Source organism: Triplophysa dalaica, chromosome 2 (genome assembly GCF_015846415.1).
Source record: "Triplophysa dalaica isolate WHDGS20190420 chromosome 2, ASM1584641v1, whole genome shotgun sequence".
Taxonomy (NCBI): domain Eukaryota; kingdom Metazoa; phylum Chordata; class Actinopteri; order Cypriniformes; family Nemacheilidae; genus Triplophysa; species Triplophysa dalaica.
This window is the reverse complement of record NC_079543.1, coordinates 15,676,090-15,694,840: the sequence shown is the minus strand read 5'-3', so window position 1 is coordinate 15,694,840 and position 18,751 is coordinate 15,676,090. Positions and strand designations below refer to the sequence as shown.

Below are 18,751 nucleotides of genomic sequence, written 5' to 3'. Positions count from 1 at the left end.
TATGGGCAAGTTGTTGGTTCTATTAAGTAAGGCATGTTTGTTGCTGGATTGATGGATTTTAGTTACTCCACATTTTATGCACAGTAAAAATGTTGTGTTAAAATGAGAAATTGTCAAAATGCTTACTTCGTGGTTGTCAGTGTCTTTGTCTTTCTCCTGCTGCTGTAGTGCAGCCATGATTTCTTTTTTGAGACTATTGTTAACTGTCCTCATTATTCAGAGGAACCATATGAGATTAAAGGTTTTCAGGCTGTTACAAACCTTTTATATTACACACTGTCTATCATGTGTTCCATGACAACAACTGCAGAAGGCAATACTTGAAGAAACCATATGCCTAATTTGCTGAGAAATTTGATTAATTAGCTCTTCCCTTTATTGTTCTCTAATTGAAAGGTGATAAAATCATTACACAATGACAGTAGTTTAGTTCTATCTAAACATAGAAAAATATGTTAACCATCGTTAAACAATATTCACCTACCACATAAACATCGGGTGAAAATAATTTGCCTTAACATTTCATAAACAAAGCGTGCTACAAAAACGAGCCATTGTACATTGCAAAGACACCCACCCAGGTCCATTGTACACAACTGACCCAGAACCTATGAATTATATAGCATATAGAAAATTATTGTTAAACACCAGTTTATAATTCAGTAAAACACAAATTTATAATTCAGTGTTATCCACTACTTCAATGTCAACATACATTCATAATAAAATTGCACATAACAGCAAATTGATTTATTCAAGGGCTTTATCTTATGATCCATCTTTCATTTATTTCATAACTGTCTAATCAGCATCTTGATATGACACACCTGTGAGGTGGATGGATTATCTCTGCATAAGAGAAGTACTCACTAATACAGAATTTGACAGATTTGTGACCAATATTTGAGCGAAATAGTCCTTTTATGTACAAGTCTATGTAAAAAGTCATTTTACTCCAGGTAACATTCTGATTGGTACAATTATTTTTCTTCATACAGAGAGTGAACTGCGATATGCTCGCTGGAAGAAAGCTGTTCAGAGGGCTATGAACTGGGAAACCACTGAACCAGTCAACAATGGAAATGGTGTGTGTGTGTTTTCATTGCCTGAATTTACCAATGGAATAACTAATAAAAAATAAATATGATTTAAAATAATAATATTGATAATTCTGATTAATTAAATATATTAATTATGTATAATTGAGTAATGACATATACATGCCAGATTTGCAGATAATATGGAAAATAATGTTTTTTTATATATTACAAACAGGCCCAATAGTCAAAATATATTAATGCTGCATTTGTATTAATCAATAATTGATACAAAACTTTTGCATGAACTTTTTTTTGTAGGAACTTACATTTGCTGAACTGTGCTTTTAGAAAGGGTGCAAAGTCCTCCTCCGCCTCCAGATCTTTTTATGGGGGGTTTTATTCCAACATGTGTTGGTTCCCAGTACACATAGAAGCTTATTCACCATGATTTTTACCACATTTTACCATGATCACAAAACCATGAATTTACATAAACTCTTTCCACCAGGAACGTGCAACAAATGATTACTCAACTCAACTCAACTTTATTTATATAGCGCTTTTTACAATTTTCATTGTTACAAAGCAGTTGTACATGAGGCACATTGACTACAAGTAAAACAACTAAAGTCATATACCTGTAAAAACAAGAAAAAGGTGAAAACACAAAAGACAGACATAAAAAATGCTCCATACACACAATATGCAAACATACTTACACACATTGACATAGACGCACATACGCAAACACACACGCACACAAGTACAGTGAAAGCACACATTTGAGATAAAGCAGAGAGAACCACAGGTCAAATATTAAACGGACTATAAATTCCTATTTGCAATATTAATTATGTAAAACTTCTGAATTCCTAAAGTAGCCCCCCCCCGGCCAGGCAAGTAGTGCAAAACAGTATGCAAACTGTGACAAGGAAACCAAAACTCCAATCGAGGAAAAAAAAAACTGGCCCAACCAGGGGATTCCAGTTCCCCTCTGGCAAAAGCTGCTGCCTCTGCACAAGCTCAACTGTGCTTGCACAACAAGTCGAAAAAAACGTACTAATAAGGTTAATTATAGATTTAAGATTATCATTAAAAATCTAATAGCATTTGAATTTTTTTTGTGAAATCGCTGCATCCTTTATCCAGCTCTATCATCTCAGCTCTTGTCAGGTCCCCGCTTCCCATTCTCAGCTCTGCCATCAGGTCTGGGCATGAACTGCATCCTGCGATAACCTTGGAACAAAGAGACAAGACTGGCTGAGAGTAGAGTACTGTTCTGCACTCTTTGATGCAACAAGTACATCATTTGTTGTTGGATGTGTTGCTGGTTCGGGTTGATCTAAATAATGCAGCCTAAATCCTCTGAGGATTAATATTGTGGAAGTGTAGTGTATGCAAGATTGAAAAGATGCGTCTTTAGTCTAGATTTAAACTGACAGAGTGTGTCTGCCTCCCTGACAGTGCAGGGAAGAATATTCCAAAGTTTAGGCGCTAGATAAGAAAAGGAAATTCCACCTACATTTGATTTTGAAATTCTAGGTATTTCCAACTGACAGGACTCCTGAGCGCGCAATGCACGTAGAGGACTGTAATACAATAGAAGTTCGCTCAAATATTGCGGAGCTAGACCATGTAGGGCTTTATAGGTAATAAGCAAGATCTTAAAGTTAATGCGATGCATTATAGGTAACCAGTGCAAGGTTGACAGAACCAGGGTTATATGCTCATACTTTTGTACGTTTAAGAACTCAAGCTGCCGCGTTTTGAACCAGTTGGAGTTTTTGTAATAGGCCGGCAGGGAAACCACCTAAAAGTGCATTAAAGTAATCTAGTCTTGATGCATGAATTAATTTCTCTGCATCTGGCAGTGAAAGCATGTGATGTAATTTAGATATATTCTTAAAATGGAAAAATGAAATTTTACAGGTGTTGGCGACATGGCTATCAAATGACAGAGTACTAACGAATACAACGCCAAGATTCTTAGCTGACGACGAGGATTTTATGGAGCATCCGTCAATAGTTAAGCAGTATTCTTGGTTGTAACGTATGGCGGTTTATCAGTCCAGTAAGTACACTTCTGTTTTGTACGAGTTCAGTAGTAAAAAATTGTTACTCAACCGTTTTTTTAATTGACTATGCATTTCATTATTCGATGGAACTGCTGTGTTTCATGAGGCTTCGAGGAAAGTAAAAGTTGATTATCATCAGCATAACATTGAAAGCTAATTACGTGACGCTTTATTATATCTCCTAGAGGTAGCATGGATAATGCGAATAGCAGAGGCCCTAAAACTGAGCCCTGTGGTACACTGTACTGGACTTGCGATTTGCGGGACACCTCATTGTTTATTGCTACAAATTGAAAACGGTCAGATAAATAAGACTTAAACCATTTCAATGCTATTCCATTAACGCTGACGTAATTTTTGAGTCTATGTAGGAGTATGCCCTGTGGTCAATGGTGTCAAATGCAGCACTAAGGTCTAGTAGCACCAATAACGAAATACAGCCACGGTCAGACGCAAAAAGCAGATCATTTGAAACTCTGATCAAAGTAATCTCTGTACTGTGACATGCTCCAAATCCAGACTGGAATTCTTCATTAATGTCATTCCTTTGGAGGAAGAATCATAATTGAGTTGAAACAACTTTTTCCAGAACTTTAGATATAAAAGGTAAATTCGATATAGGCCTGTAATTCCCTAGTTCTCTAGGGTTGAGTTTTAATCGAGATTAAATAAAGGTTATGGTTAAATTGCTTTAGAGAAGATGAGAAGATATGTAGTGGTATTTTGTTAAAATGTCAAGAAAGTGCTTGACTGAGCTGAGCACTCACTTTCACTCTTGTAAGCTTTTGTTTACTACTGTTAGTTCTGGTAATATAATAAATATACACCTAAACCCATTTTAAAATAACTAACAGTCACTAATATGTCATAAATTCCCTTCCAAAACTTCAATTCAAGATAGCTGTTCTGTATAATGCACGGATTTTGTCTGTGCATATACCTCTTAAAACATAATGCTAAGTAATATCCTTCGAAATGCATTTGTGCTTCTGATTGATCGACTTGTTTAATTATCTGACTCAGTTTTAATACCCCTTAGCTGTCGGTGTCCCACCGGTGGCACATCTCAACCTTTTTTACCTTTAACTGATAATTTTCTATGCCAAAAGAAAAAATAACCCTGTCAACCCACATGTCATTGGAAAGCTTTAAGTCTCTAGTCTTCAAATGCTTTATATGTTTTGCGATAGGACATATGTAGTAAAGTGTTCATTTAAATGTCACCTTTACCACGGATAGGCCCAAATTGTTATTACAAAGAAAGAACAAATATGCCCTTCTAAAACTAGATTAATATTGACAAATTATATATCATTGGAAAACTGTAGGACTGAAGTTTTCAGATCCTTTTTCGTGATAGGTCAAAAGTAGTGAGAGTCACTTTAGAAAATTTTAAGGACTCACAGGCGGGCTCAAGTGATATCGTAATAACCCTATATTAGATTAGATTAGATGATTAGATTCAACTTTATTGTCATTACACATATACAAGTACAGTGTAACGAAATGTAGTTTAGGTCTAACCAGAAGTGCAATTAGCAAGTGCAGGATATACAGTGTGAATAAATACAGAATACAATATTAGGAAAATACTATACAATGGCCATGTACTATGAAAATATGACAGTCGGTATGTACTATGAACAATATAAACAGAAGGCTATATACTGTGAACATTAATGTACAGGTGGTTATGAACAGATAACAATATAGACTATACAATAGTGCAAGTGATTTGAGTGTGCATTAGTTACAGACATTAGCTATTAAGGTTACAGTGCAGTAGATGAGTTGCTGCGGTTATTAAAGGTACAGTGCAGTACATGAGTTATTGAAGTTATAGTGCAATACATGAGTAGATGCAGTTATACATTTACAGTGCAGTAGATGAGTTAGTGCAGTTATTGAGGTTACAATGCAGTAGATGAGTTAGTGCAGTTATTGAGGTTACAGTGCAGTAGATGAGTTAATGCGGTTATTAAGGTCACAGTGCAGTAGATGAGTTAATGCAGTTATTGAAGTTATAGTGCAATAGATGAGTAGATGCAGTTAGTTATGCAATAGATGCAGTAATGCAATAGATGAGTTACAGTGCAGTAGAGAAGTTGGTGCAGTTATTGAAGTTACAGTGCAGTAGATGAGGTGATGCAGTTATGAAAGTTACATTGCAGTAGATGAGGTAATGCAGTTATGAAAGTTACAGTGCAGTAGATGAGGTAATCTAGTTATGAGAGTAGTCCATTAGTGCAAATGAGCATTCAGTGTAATATTCCTGGTGTGCAAGTGAGCAGTATAGAGTGCAAATGATGCTGTGTGTGTAAACAGTCCGATAGAGCAGATACATGAAGTACTGGTGTGTACAGTTCAGTCATGCATGGCAGCCCTGTAGTGCAATGTAAACAATGTAATAGCAGCATTAAAGTTAAAGTTATGAGGGGTAGTGGAATCAGTGGGGAGCAGAGTTCAATAATGAAACAGCTCTGGAAAAAAAGCTGTTTCCTAGTCTGCTGGTTCTTGTCCGGAGGCACCTGAAGTGCCTGCCGGAAGGCAGGAGAGTAAACAATCTATGAGCGGGGTGAGAGGAGTCCTTGAGAATGCTGCGAGCTCGACGCAGACAGCGTTTCTTTTGGATGTCCTCAATGGAAGAGAGTGTAGTCCCTGTGATGCGCTGGGCTGTTTTCACCACCTGCTGCAGTGCCTTGAGCTCAGCAAGAGAACAGTTCCCGTACCAGACTGTGACACAATTGGTCAGGATGCTCTCTATCGTGCAGCGATAGAAGTTCACCAGGATAGTTGAAGACAGTTGGTTCTTCTTCAGTGTCCTCAGAAAGAAGAGACGCTGGTGAGCCTTCTTGACCAGGCATGAGGTGTTGGTGGTCCAGGACAGGTCCTCCGAAATATGGGTCCCCAGGAACCTAAAACTGGAAACAAGTTCAACAGCCATCCCGTTAATGTGGATGGGGTCGTGTGTGCCTCCTTTCGCCTTCCTGAAGTCCACAATGATCTCCTTTGTCTTGGAGGTGTTAAGGAGCAGGTTGTTGTTTGAGCACCATGTGGCCAGGTGCCGTACTTCCTCCCTGTAAGCTGTCTCATCGTTGTTGCTGATGAGACCAATCACTGTTGTATCGTCTGCGAACTTGATGAAGGAGTTAGATCCATTCACAGGTCTGTAGTCGAGTGTGAAAAGGGAGTAGAGAAAGGGGCTCAGTACGCAGCCCTGTGGTACACCAGTGTTGAGGGTGATGGTGGTGGAGCAGATGTGGCCTAACCTAACAAGCTGAGGTCTGTTCGTCAGGAAGTCCATAATCCAGTTGCAGGTTGAATTGTTAATGCCTAGGTTTCCAAGTTTGATGATTAGCTTGGAAGGGATGACGGTATTGAATGCAGAGCTGAAGTCTACAAACAGCATGCGTGCATAAGTGTCCTTATTATCCAGATGTGTGAGCACGGAGTGCAGCGCCATGGACACCGCATCATCTGTGCTCCTGTTGCTACGGTAGGCAAATTGGTATGGGTCCAGTGTGGATGGTAAAGAGTCTTTTAGTTGTGACAGGACCAGCCGCTCAAAGCACTTCATAACAATGGGTGTGAGTGCTACAGGGCGGTAATCATTCAGGCATGTCGGGCTGGAATGTTTTGGAATGGGCACAATGGAGGTGGATTTGAAACATGCTGGAACCACTGCTTGGGCGAGGGACAGGTTGAAGATATCCGTGAAGACCCCAGCGAGCTGCTCCGCACATGCCCTGAGTACGCGACCAGGGATGCCATCAGGACCAGCAGCCTTGCGTGCGTTTATCCGGCTTAGTGCAGTGTAAACATCTGTGGAGTTTAGTGTGAAAATTGGGAGGTCAATAGAAGGTGTGAGCCTGGTGGCGGGTTCATTATTGTCTCTCTCAAAGCGTGCATAAAAGTCATTAAGCTCGTTCAGAAAGGCAGCATCTGTGGCTATGGGGATGGAGTGGTTGGGTTTGTAGTCACTAATGGCCTGGATGCCCTGCCACATGCGTCGAGGGTCAGAATTGGTAAAATGCTCCTCTAACTTCAACTTGTAGCAGTGCTTGGCCTTTTTGATGCCCCTCTTCAGATTTGCCCTGGAAGTACTATAGGCCTGTGCATCACCTGATCTGAAGGCGGTGTTGCGTGCTTTCAACAGGAGTCGCACTTCCTGGTTCATCCATGGCTTCTGATTCGGGTATATGGAGATCTGCTTTTGATCTGTGACACTATCAATGGTGGTATTGATGTAGTCCAATACAGAGGAGGTGTAGGTGTCTATGTCCGTGTGAGAGCCACTGGTGGCCTGAGAAGCAAACATACTACAGTCTGTGTGTAGAAACCTTTCCTGGAGTGTTAAGTCTGCCCCCGCAGGCCACACCTTGATGGTCTTCACTGATGGCTTCACACGATTAATGAGAGGTGAATACTTGGGGGTGAGGAACAAAGAAAGGTGATCAGATTGACCCAGATGGGGGAGAGGGGTCGCGGTGTAAACTTCAGCCATGTTTGTATAGACATGATCCAAAGTTTTGTTTCCTCTTGTGTGGCAGGAAACATGCTGGTGAAATTTAGGGAGCACTGTCTTTAAGTTAGAGTGATTAAAATCTCCCGCAACAATAAATGCAGCCTCCGGGTGAGCAGTCTGTTGTTTACTGATGGCTGCATGAAGTTCTTTCATAGCAAGCTTGGCATCAGCATCCGGTGGAATATAAGCTGCCGTTATAATGGTGGAAGTGAATTCCCGTGGCAGATAAAACGGTCTACATTTAACCATGAGAAACTCAAGGTTAGCCGAGCAGTGTCTCCCGACAATAACAGAGTTCGTGCACCAAGCTTTATTGACATAAATGCACAATCCACCTCCTCTTGTCTTACCGGATTCCTCTGCCGTTCTATCCGCCCGGTGTCTGTTGTAGCCCGCTAACTCAATAGCGTTCTCCAGTATGCCGCTGTGTAGCCATGTTTCCGTGAAGATTATGACATTGCAGTTCAAAAGTCTTTTATTATTGATGATGCTAAGTCGAATCTCATCCATTTTGTTCACTATTGATCGTACATTAGCAAGGAAAATGCTGGGTAAAGAGAGCCGGTGTGGTGTTAGCTTTAGCCCTACGCTTTTTCCCCGCCTTTCTTTACGATCTCGACGCCGCCGGCGAGCACTTCCGCCCGGCCGTGTGGGGTGCGTAGCATTGGGTGTTTTGGCGATCTCAGGAACGAGTTGAATGTTGCTGATATAACTTCTGGGAATGCGCAAACCGATATCCAAAAGCTCATGCCGGGTGTACAATGTGAATGCACAACTGTTCTGAACGAACAGGCCCGAGATGAGCAAGAAAAACACTATATAATTGCTAAAACTGGAGAGACGCTGAGCCTCGCGATGTTCACGAGCCGCCATCCTTCGCCTAATATCCTATAAAAACCTAAAAAACGCTTGACAATTTATATATCGTTGGAAAGCTGTATGAAGTGATAGTATGCGTCCTTCAGGTCGATTGCCACGAACCAATCTTGGTAACGAACTGAGTCCAAGATGCGCTTATGCGTCAGCATCCTGAATGGAAGCTGTGTAGGTGGCCCACCTTTTTGGGCACAATGAAGTACGGGCGGTAAAACCCGGAAGACATCTCAGTTAGAGGGACGGGTTCGATCACACCTTTTACCATAAGGGCGGCAACCTCGGCCCGAAGCATGTGAGCATTTTCCCCTCGAACTGAGGTGTGGAGATCGCCCCGAAAACTGGGCGGGAGCCTGGCGAAATGGATCGCATAACCGAGAGTGATAGTCCTCTCTAGCCATCATGATGGGCTGGTGCACTCGTGGCAAGCGCCCAAGAACTGTGACAGTGGAACCAGAGGGATGATCTGATTCACTGTGCTGTGGGAGGCTGGTTCGGTGGCTGATAGAGCAGTCACCTCACACAGGGCGGTACCCCACCTCCGTGAATTTGGCACCCCATATAAATAAATTGTAATCAAAACTATACCATTCGTTTGTGCTGTGTTTGTGCTGATTTGTGCCGAAAAAATTACCATTTGTGCTGGTTTGCCGTTCAAGATAATAAATGTTCTTTTTCTTGGCTGTGTGTCGTCACTTTCCACCCCATGTCGTCCAACTCTTATCAAATTGTTGCCATTCGTTTGTGCTTGATTTGTGCCCGTTTGTGCCATTAAGACAAACAATGTAACTACTTTCCTTATCGAGATATAACAAGAAGTATTCTGGGCCAGTGACGTCACTTTCCACCCCATGCCGTTTAAATCGCCACAAACAGGTGCCGTTCGTTTATGCTCAATTTGTGCCTGTTTGTGCCATTAAAACAAACTCTGTAACTACTTTCCTTCCCGAGATAGGCTATAACAAGAAGATTTTTGGCCAAGTGACGTCACTTTCCACCCCATGTCGTTTAAATCGCCCCAAACAGAAAATTTGTGCTCGATTTGTGCTCTTAAAAAAAATGTGTGTACTATGATGTTTTCTTTAATATTACAAGACATGCTGGAGTAGATGCACCACTCTCAACTCCATGTCGTCAAAATCACTCTAAACTGGAGTTCGAGTTCGTTTGAACTCGATTTGTGCTTTTAAAAGAAACCCGTAACAATGATTCTATCTTAAATATTACAAACAACTAACCTTAAGCAGCAGTTGCGTCATTCTCCACCCATGTCTCCAAACTGTACTGCGAGAGCACAGTTCTGCAATCAGTACTGCTGTGTAATTCTCGAATCGTTTTGCACAGTACCTGATGTCATACTCCCTATGCCCTGCGTAAATCTGAAACGTTTGAAATAATTTAAGTTTTTCAATAGCACAAATCTCTGACGGCGCTCCTTTCCTGTCAATTGAATGGTGCTGGTTGTTATGGTTACTGTCATAATTTATGGGTATTTTTGTTCGATATGACCTGCAATAACCTACTAAACACACTATGTATGAGCCTGACTCTTGATTTAAAAATAAAACTGAAATTAAAACAATATTTCTGTGTGATATCTTACACCTTTGAAAAAATGTCTTCCTACCCCCTTAAAAAAAGTTTATTTACCTCATGCATTGCATAGTGGGAAAACAAAACAGGAAATAACCTCTGGTTGTGGAAAAAGATAAGCATGTGCTCTAAGATAAAACACTTATCTTAGAAAAAGAGTAAAAACATATGTGCTGTTATAACAAACAGGATAATTTACAGGATTTTTATTGATATACATATGTTAAAGATGCAAAACTTAATTAATTAATATTGAGCTCCAAAAATGTTGAGCTATGTGAACACATGTGTTCCTAGTTTTGGCATCACTGGCTTTGATAAACAGAATGAAATTTCAATACTATATATATTAATATTATAAATAGACATCCAATGATCTGGATCACCAATTCATTGAATTCAGAAGATGGCAGATTCATTAAGACCCATTCTGTGATTTAAAAATGTATCAAAAAGATCCAAATCAAATGAATATCAAATGTACTTGTCATAAGAAAAGTAGTGTTAACTAAACATAAACTACAAGTCTAATGTAATAGTATTTTCACCCCAACTAAATGTTTATAAGACATGTATTTATATTTTGCTGTAGTATGTCAGAGGGAAATATAAGTTTTTCCCATTTTTGTAATAATCCAGTGTGATTTTTGTATTCACAGGGAGTATACCCATTTTTATTACACTGACAACAATGGGTATACTCCACACAGAGATCTGGTCTCACACACAAAACAGTAAAATACGAATCATTGTCATAAACAATTTGGGGTGAAAACACTATCAAGTATACTTAAACTTTTGCAAGGTACTACTTATCCTAACAGTTGTCGCACTTAAAAATATTTTATAGTACATATAAACATGAACATAACTTTAGGATGTGTTACTTGCATTAATGTGTTAGTAATACATTAGTGCCACTGGCCCAGAGATAAGTTCAAAATCATTCTCGTTTTGATCAGATACAAAGGAGACCAGCCTTTGAAAGTGATGACATCATCAATGTCATCAGAGCTTTAAAGGAACTGATTGTTTCGGGATCAAATGTAGCAGTTCCTTCAGAAAAGGTGTGGGTGGACTTAAGCAATCAACTTAACAACAAAGTTTCACCAAAGAACCTTTATACTATTGTCAAGAAAAACAGGCACAATATATGGCAAATCCTTGAGCTATGCAAAAACACCACCAATGTCCAAAATAAACATCCAAACAGTCACAGCTCACCATTAACCTCTGTTTTGGACTCCACAGTGTAAGACACAAATCAGCAATGTCAATGCTTTGACATTCAGTTTGAGATCAGTCTTTCTCATCAGAAATGGGTTGAAATCTGGCCTGAAAAAGTTGTTTACAAGGACAAATCACTTCGCACATGTCAAAGGGAATACACCATCCTGAAACCTGGTGCATGGACTCACACTCTGTATGAAGAAATATGGAAAAATACCAAGACCTTGTGCAGTCTTCGATTCAGGAGAGCAAAAATTTACACAAATGTCACATCTCACTATCTAGACATAATTGGGTACTGCTCAGAGTGTGATGGACAGCTGTCTATAACCGCCAAAAATGTGCCAGCAACTAACAAACCTGTTGTACTTCATTGCATGATCTGTAATGTCGATGACAGCCTCCAAACTGGCAAAGCAAAACGCAAGATATCAGGGGACCTGAGAAGACGCGTGTCGAAGGAACTATGGGAAGGACGAAAACCAGCACATGTTTGGCGAGCAGAGATGTGTCACCATGTTTGGTGACCCAGAGCCTAGACACTTACCAAATCTGGCAACTTTGAGAAAAGCCAAACAAGAAATGGTTGACAAAGAGCTTGGAGACAAAGACCCAATCTTGTCATTGCATCTACTTAAATACAGTGTCGCCCACACTGGAACCATCCATGACATAGGCCTTGATAGGTTTTTTTGTCATTACTGGACTCCATCTCAGATGCAAGTTTGTCAAATGAATTCCAAGCCCTCTGGTACTTTTGTAAGTTTTGATGCAACAGGTACAGTTGTGAAACGAGTGAAAAAACCTTGTGGCAATTCTGGGCATATCTTCCTGTGCCAAGGAGTTTTGTGCTCACATGGAGATCACATTCCAATAGTGCAGATGCTGTCAGAAAACCACACTATCCCTTCCATTGCAAACTGGCTCACTTAATGGCAATGAGCAGGTGCTAATGTGCCCAAAGAGGCAGTCTGTGATTTCTCCTTGGCTTTGCTTGGAGGATTGGTTAAGGCCTTCACTCCTTACTCAGACCTAAAAACATATGTCAATCAGTGCTTTGGAGTACTGACAAAAAAGTCCAATGACTCACAGCTACCACCCTGGTTCATCCGAGTTGATGTTGCACACTGCATCAAGCTCATTAGCCGGTGGGAATGCCTAAGACAAAAAGTAAACCGAGTTAGAGAATTCTATCTCCGTGCAATGGCACAACTTCTACAATCTGATTTACTGAAAGATGCAAGGGAGCTCATTTATTCAATTGCAGTGGTTGTCTACAGTGAATCAGAAGGGAATGATGGCAATGGAATACCTGTTGTCTCAGAAACATGCAAAGCACAGCTGAAGAGATTACAGAGGGGGCCTTGCCCTGTGTCACTAAAGACGACCATTCCGTAGAGCCGACTGGAATTGACGAGACACTCCACACAGATCTGAAAATGTGATCACAGAAATCTGTGAAGAAGGTCATATGAAATCAGCACACCATGGGGACAGAGACAATCTGCATGTTCTTTCAGAGCTTGTTCCAAATATTATAAGAATGGCATGCTACCTCCATCTTTGGACAGCTGTGATGGTTCCACACTTCAAAAGTGTACACAACACAGCAAGCTAGGCAAATGTTGAGGCTGAATTTAAGAACATAAAACATGGCTTATTTAAACATGAAAGCCTGCCACCGTTTTGTCAAACGCCATCTTGAAGTCCTTGAGGGCAACATGTGGATTTCTGCTGCACCATAGAAAACAACGGAGCACACAGAGAAAAATAATCCTAATACTGAGACAGAAGCAGACCATAGTGAACGTGATACAGGGGTTGAGTCATTATCACTAGAAAAAGCCCCTGTTGAAAATTGGAAAGGACTCAGCATTCCTCCCAAAAAGCGACTGTCCTACCTGAACCCTTGCTCTGAGTGGTTACATTCAGACGCAAACCTAAAAAAAAGAAAAAGGACCAAAATTAATGTCTTGAAAAAATGGCAACTACCATGCTAAAACACCTATCAAAGTTGACAAAATGCTTGTGAGTGTAACTAACACATGTGCCTTTGACTCCTTTTGCATTCTGTGGCAGTGGATCATTTTGCCACTATCTCAACAAAGAGCCCAAAAAAATTAAAATGTTTGATTTGGTGAAGACCGTTGTCACAAAAGGAGTTGGAAAAGATGCTTACACAAGGAGGGCCAAAATGCTGTTGGAAACATTTCAATATGTTCACCTTCAGAAGTAAGGTGTGAGGCAGGTTAACGGAGATTGCAATGTTGCTAGCATTGTTACATCAAAAATTACACAAGTACCAAGTGCAACAATCACCACAGAATGCTCTTCTCCATACTGCACTCGAAAAACGAAATCTTCAAGAGCCATTTCTTTGCTTCCAGTCAACGTAGAAATCTGAAAAGTGGTGGAATGAAAAGACTCCAAGCAGCACTAGAAGATGGACTTCACCTGAACAGGTCCAAGTGTCTGAAGGCACTGAAGTCACCACAAGAGTGCCCAGATAGCTGGAAAGTAAAAGATGATTCATCAGATAAACTCCTCTGCAATGGCTCAGTCACACGTGGATGATTCACTGGTCAGCTACTGTGTATTGAAACAATAGCGGATACCAACCATTCACTGTCTGAAATCCCTGTTAACATTGACCTGGACAATCATTTGTTCACTCTGCGAGGTGTTGTTGCATTCACTCCACGACCTACAAGAGCATCTCTTGGACATTACGTTGCTTACTGCAGAAGAACATCGCTTTGCTGGGAGAAATATGATGATCTGTCGGAGCGTGTCACAACAGTCTCAGCTAAGACCAAAATTCAATCCCATGTCATATTGTTCACAAAGGAGTACTAAACTATTTTGGTTGTTCATTTAGTGGACTGGTCTCTGCAGAACGTATCAGTAGTGGATTAAAACATGTAATTTACTGTCATAATGGCAATTTAAAATGCTCCATGATTTTTAAGCAGCAGTTAATTATTTTATAATTATCTACTTTTGTTATCTGTTGATTAACACATTAAAATTACAGTTGATTTATGCTTGAATTGAATATACGCACTTAAAAGTTTCTACAGTTCTTTGCATATCACAGACAAAATTGTCATTCATTATACAGACAAAATAATTTTCTAAATTTCTTGTGTGGAACACTTCTTTTGTGTTCCTGTCAACAAAAGTCATATAGATTGTTATTTGTAATATGACATATGATGGCGATTTTAACATGGAAAAATTTGGAACAAATTCAAAATTTACTGCTTCACTGGTAAAATTTTCTCAAAGCTTTGTATCTTGCAAAATTGTTGTTTAATCAATTATTTATTCATCTGAAATAAACGTTTTATATGAAAACTTAATACAAACACAAACACTTTAATCATGCACTCGAGTAAAAGTTTGTTATAATTCAAATTGTTTGTCATTTAAACGATTTCAAGAGTTGCCTACAAACTTTGAGCGTTATTTGTTTTTAATAGAACTGGAAAACACTGAAATATCAATTAACGAATAAGACTGCAAACAAAAGAAAGAAGTAGCTAAATGACTCTCAGTACAAATTATTTGACGTTTCAAACAAGGAAAGTGCGTTACCTTGGAAGTGTTTGATTTGGAGTTTGATATCAATAAAAACATTCCACATGTAAAAAAATAAGACTGTCGGTAACGGTAACCACCATCAAGCAACACGAGCCGAACTAGACAGGTTTACATGGTGCCAGCTGGACGGAGAGCAAGAATTTTTTAATAGCAGCCAGGGCAGGCAGCGCAGACCGATGAGCTAGACATAAAAGTACCGCGAGAGAGTTTCAAGAATTCTCCATTATGCAGAACGGAAGCTATTCTCTCGCAGTACTTTGGTGGAAAACGCTGATCGCTCAACGCAGTGCAGATTGAAGTCTAACATAGCTAATTTCTAAAGATAAGAAGAGATTATGATGTTTCTTTTTACGTCACAAACCAGCACAAATCGAGCACAATCGAACGCCACCTGTTTGGGGTGATTTAAACGACATGGGGTAGAAAGTGGCGTCACTTGGCCAAAAATCTTCTTGTTGTAGCCTATCTCGGGAAGGAAAGTAGTTACAGAGTTTGTTTTAATGCAAAAACAAGCACAAATTGAGCACAAAAGTACGGCACCAGTTTGATACGATTTGGACGACATGGGGTGGAGAGTGACGTCATTGCCGCAAATAATATGTCTTATTTCCAAGCCAGGGAAAAACATACAGTGGTCATTTTAACGGCACAAATCGAGCACAAACGAATGCCACCTGTTTGTGGCGATTTGAACGACATGGGGTGGAAAGTGACGTCACTGGCCAAGAATCCTTCTTGTTATATCTCGGTAAGGAAAGTAGTTACATTGTTTGTCTTAAAGGCACAAACGGGCAAAAATCGAGCACAAACGAATGGCACCAATTTGATAAGAGTTTGACGACATGGGGTGGAGAGAGACGTCACACAGCCAAGAAAAGGAATGTTTAGTAGCTTGAACGCCAAAAATTGTTTTTTGCGGCACAAATCAGCACAAACGAATGGTATAGTTTTGGTTACAATTTATTTATATGGGTGCCAACTTCACGGCGGTCAGAAACCCGGGGAGGTTGATGGCTCTGCTGACTTACCTGGCTGGTGTTACTGCCGGCCTAACCAACGTCAAGTTGAGATTGCAGTAGGCAGCGAGATGTTGTGTTGCCGGCGGGCCGTCGTATCGAGAGTTTTTTTTTTTTTTTAAGAGTAGAGAAGAAAATAGAGTTAGAACAGATCATTCAGATGTTGACGGAAGAGATGTGTTTCCAGACGTTTCTTAAAGATGGCTTCAGAATCTGCAGATCTTGTAGCAGCGGGTAGATCATTCCACATAGGTGGAACAGATCCGGAGAAGGTGCGCGCGAGAGATTTTTTACCTTTTTAGGATGGCACCACAAAACGCTGTTCGTTTGCAGAGGGTAGGGATCTGGCGGGTACATATGTCTGCAGTAGCGAGTGAAGATAAGGTGGTGCCGAACCAGTGGTGGTCTTGTAGGCCAGGAGCAGAGTCCTGAATTTGATGCAAGCTACTATAGGGAGCCAATGTAGATTAATGAATAGAGGAGTGACGTGTGCTCTCTTCGGTTCATTAAATATAACTCTTGCCGCAGCATTCTGGATCATCTGTAGAGGTTTGGTTGTGCAAGCTGGAAGTCCACCCAGTCGCGCATTGCAGTAGTCAAGTCTGGACAGGACCAGAGCCTGTACTAGGACTTGCGTAGCATGCTCTGATAGGAAGGGTCTAATTTTCCTAATATTGTAGAGGATGAATCATCAGAATGCGTGCAGAAACAGTCGGATCGTCTGGGCGAAAAGAAAGGTAGAGTTGTGTATCATCCGCATACCAGTGATCGGAAAAGCCATGTTTCCGGATGACAGAGCCTAGGGACTCAGACAACTCACCTCTCCAAGATGCTCTAAAGGACCTACCCGAGGGATAAGACGTGAACCATTGTAGCACCATTCCGGAGACCCCCATAGTCTTGAGGGATGGACAGGAGAATGTGATGGTTAACGGTGTTAGAGGAAGCTCTTTCAAGTCTCAGGGCTTCAATGACAGAGAGCAGCGCAGTTTCAGTAGAATGACCGCTCTTGAAACCCGTCTGGTTGCTGTCTAGGAGGTTGTTCTTGGCGAGAAAGGATGAGAGCTGGTTACATACAACACATTCTAGAGTTTTCGCAACGAAGGGGAGGAGGGATGCCGGTCTGTTGTTTTCTAACAGTGCAGGATTAAGAGTAGGTTTTTTTAGTAGTGGGGTAATACGGGCCTCTTTGAAGAGTGTAGGAAATGTACCAGTGGTGAGTTGATAATGTGGGTCAGAGAGGGAACAACCGATGGGGAAATGGCCTGGATGAGATGAGTGGGGATGGGATCTACGGGGCAGGTAGTCGGGTGGTTTGAAGAAATTACCTTGGAAACTTCCTCTTCAGATACGAGAGAGAACGAGGGGAGCAAGCATGTGTCTGGGGATTGGGCAAAATTGTCAGCTGTTAAGTCCGATGGAGGTGAGGGGGTAGGCGGGCAAAGAAGAGCAGAAAAGGTTTTAAAGAGAGTACGAGGGTCAGGAGAGTTATTGATTTTAGCGTGGTAGTACTGGATTTTCGCAGAGGAGACATCCGCAGAGATGGAATAGAGAATTGACTGATAGAGAGAGAGGTCAGTAGGTTCTTTTGATTTGCGTCACTTTCTCTCAGCAGACCTGAGAGAGGCGCGATGTTCACGGAGAGCATCAGATAACCAGGGGGCAGAAGGAGATGCACGAGACAGCCTAGATCTAAGAGGGCATAAGATGTGTAAGCAGGAGGTTAGTGTGGAGAAAAGGGTGTGGGTGGCGGTGTTAGCATCAAGGAGAGAGAACTGTTTATAGGGTGGGAGAGTGGCAGAGACTGCAGAGGATAAGCGGGAGGGAGAGAGTGATCGTAGGTTACGTCGGAATGTGACCAATGGGGAAGCATGTGTAGTGTCTGGAGAAGTAAAGTCGAGATCAAGACTCTACCCATCAAGATAAGCATTAGGTGTGTTCGACCTCATGCGGAGCTTTGCAGACCGATGTGCGAGATTAGCCGGTTGCAGTCGAGGTAGGAGGTGAAAAAGGAGCAGTTAAGCCGGACACCTGAAATAAAGAATCGGACAACTACTGCTTGTCATAGTGACGTTCGGACTGTTTCCTTTTCAAAGCCCGAAATAAGTGGATTAGATAGTGGATTTGTCCAATAAACAAACATTTTATTTAATATGGAGCAACCATAAACCATAAACCATATTGAGTATGTTATGCGCTGCTTAACACTGTGTGCCTAAAAATCATGCTAAACATAAACATATATTATTAAATTACCTACAGAAATAACCTACCTTTGTTTTTAATTTATTAAACAACACAAAATAACATATGTTTATACATACAGAGTTTTAGCTGTTTAAAAAATGTGAATTATTAAGTATTAGTTAAACTGAATAAACTTGAAATACACGTGATCGTTGTCGTACGGTGTATCTAGCCAATCATGAAAAGTTGTGTCTTCATCACAGCCTGGTGCAGCCACTCCTGAGATGCTACACCAGCGTTCTGTCGAATTCTCCTACCCTGTCAGATTTTCCTACCGCAGGGCAAAACTTAAAATAATTTTAACCGCATCAATAAAATAAACAGGTAGGTTGATTTTTAAATGCAAAATACCCTGTCAGATAGTCCTTCCATCTTAAATTAAACAGAAAGATATATTTACAGCGTAAATACCCTGTCAGATTATCCTACCAGCATAAAAGAAACATGTAGGAATAATTTACAGCACGATGCCCTATCAAATTGTACTACCAGTATTAAATATGTAGAATGATTTATCAATGAAAATACACTATCAAGACTCCCGTGAAA

The 18,751-nt window shown here is 40.7% G+C and overlaps 1 protein-coding gene across 3 annotated transcripts in view; it reads left to right on the top strand.

The window, feature by feature from the left end:
- The window catches only part of gk (glycerol kinase), a 166,009-nt gene that overhangs the window by 132,769 nt on the left and 14,489 nt on the right, over positions 1-18,751 (top strand). For 2 of the 3 annotated variants that reach the window (XM_056764107.1, XM_056764089.1), the window contains exon 18: positions 999-1,085. In XM_056764107.1, coding sequence (XP_056620085.1) covers positions 999-1,085 — 87 coding nt within the window. Of the gene's footprint in view, positions 1-998; positions 1,086-2,969; positions 3,122-18,751 lie in introns of those variants that run through there. The other variant, XM_056764098.1, reaches the window with a different exon arrangement.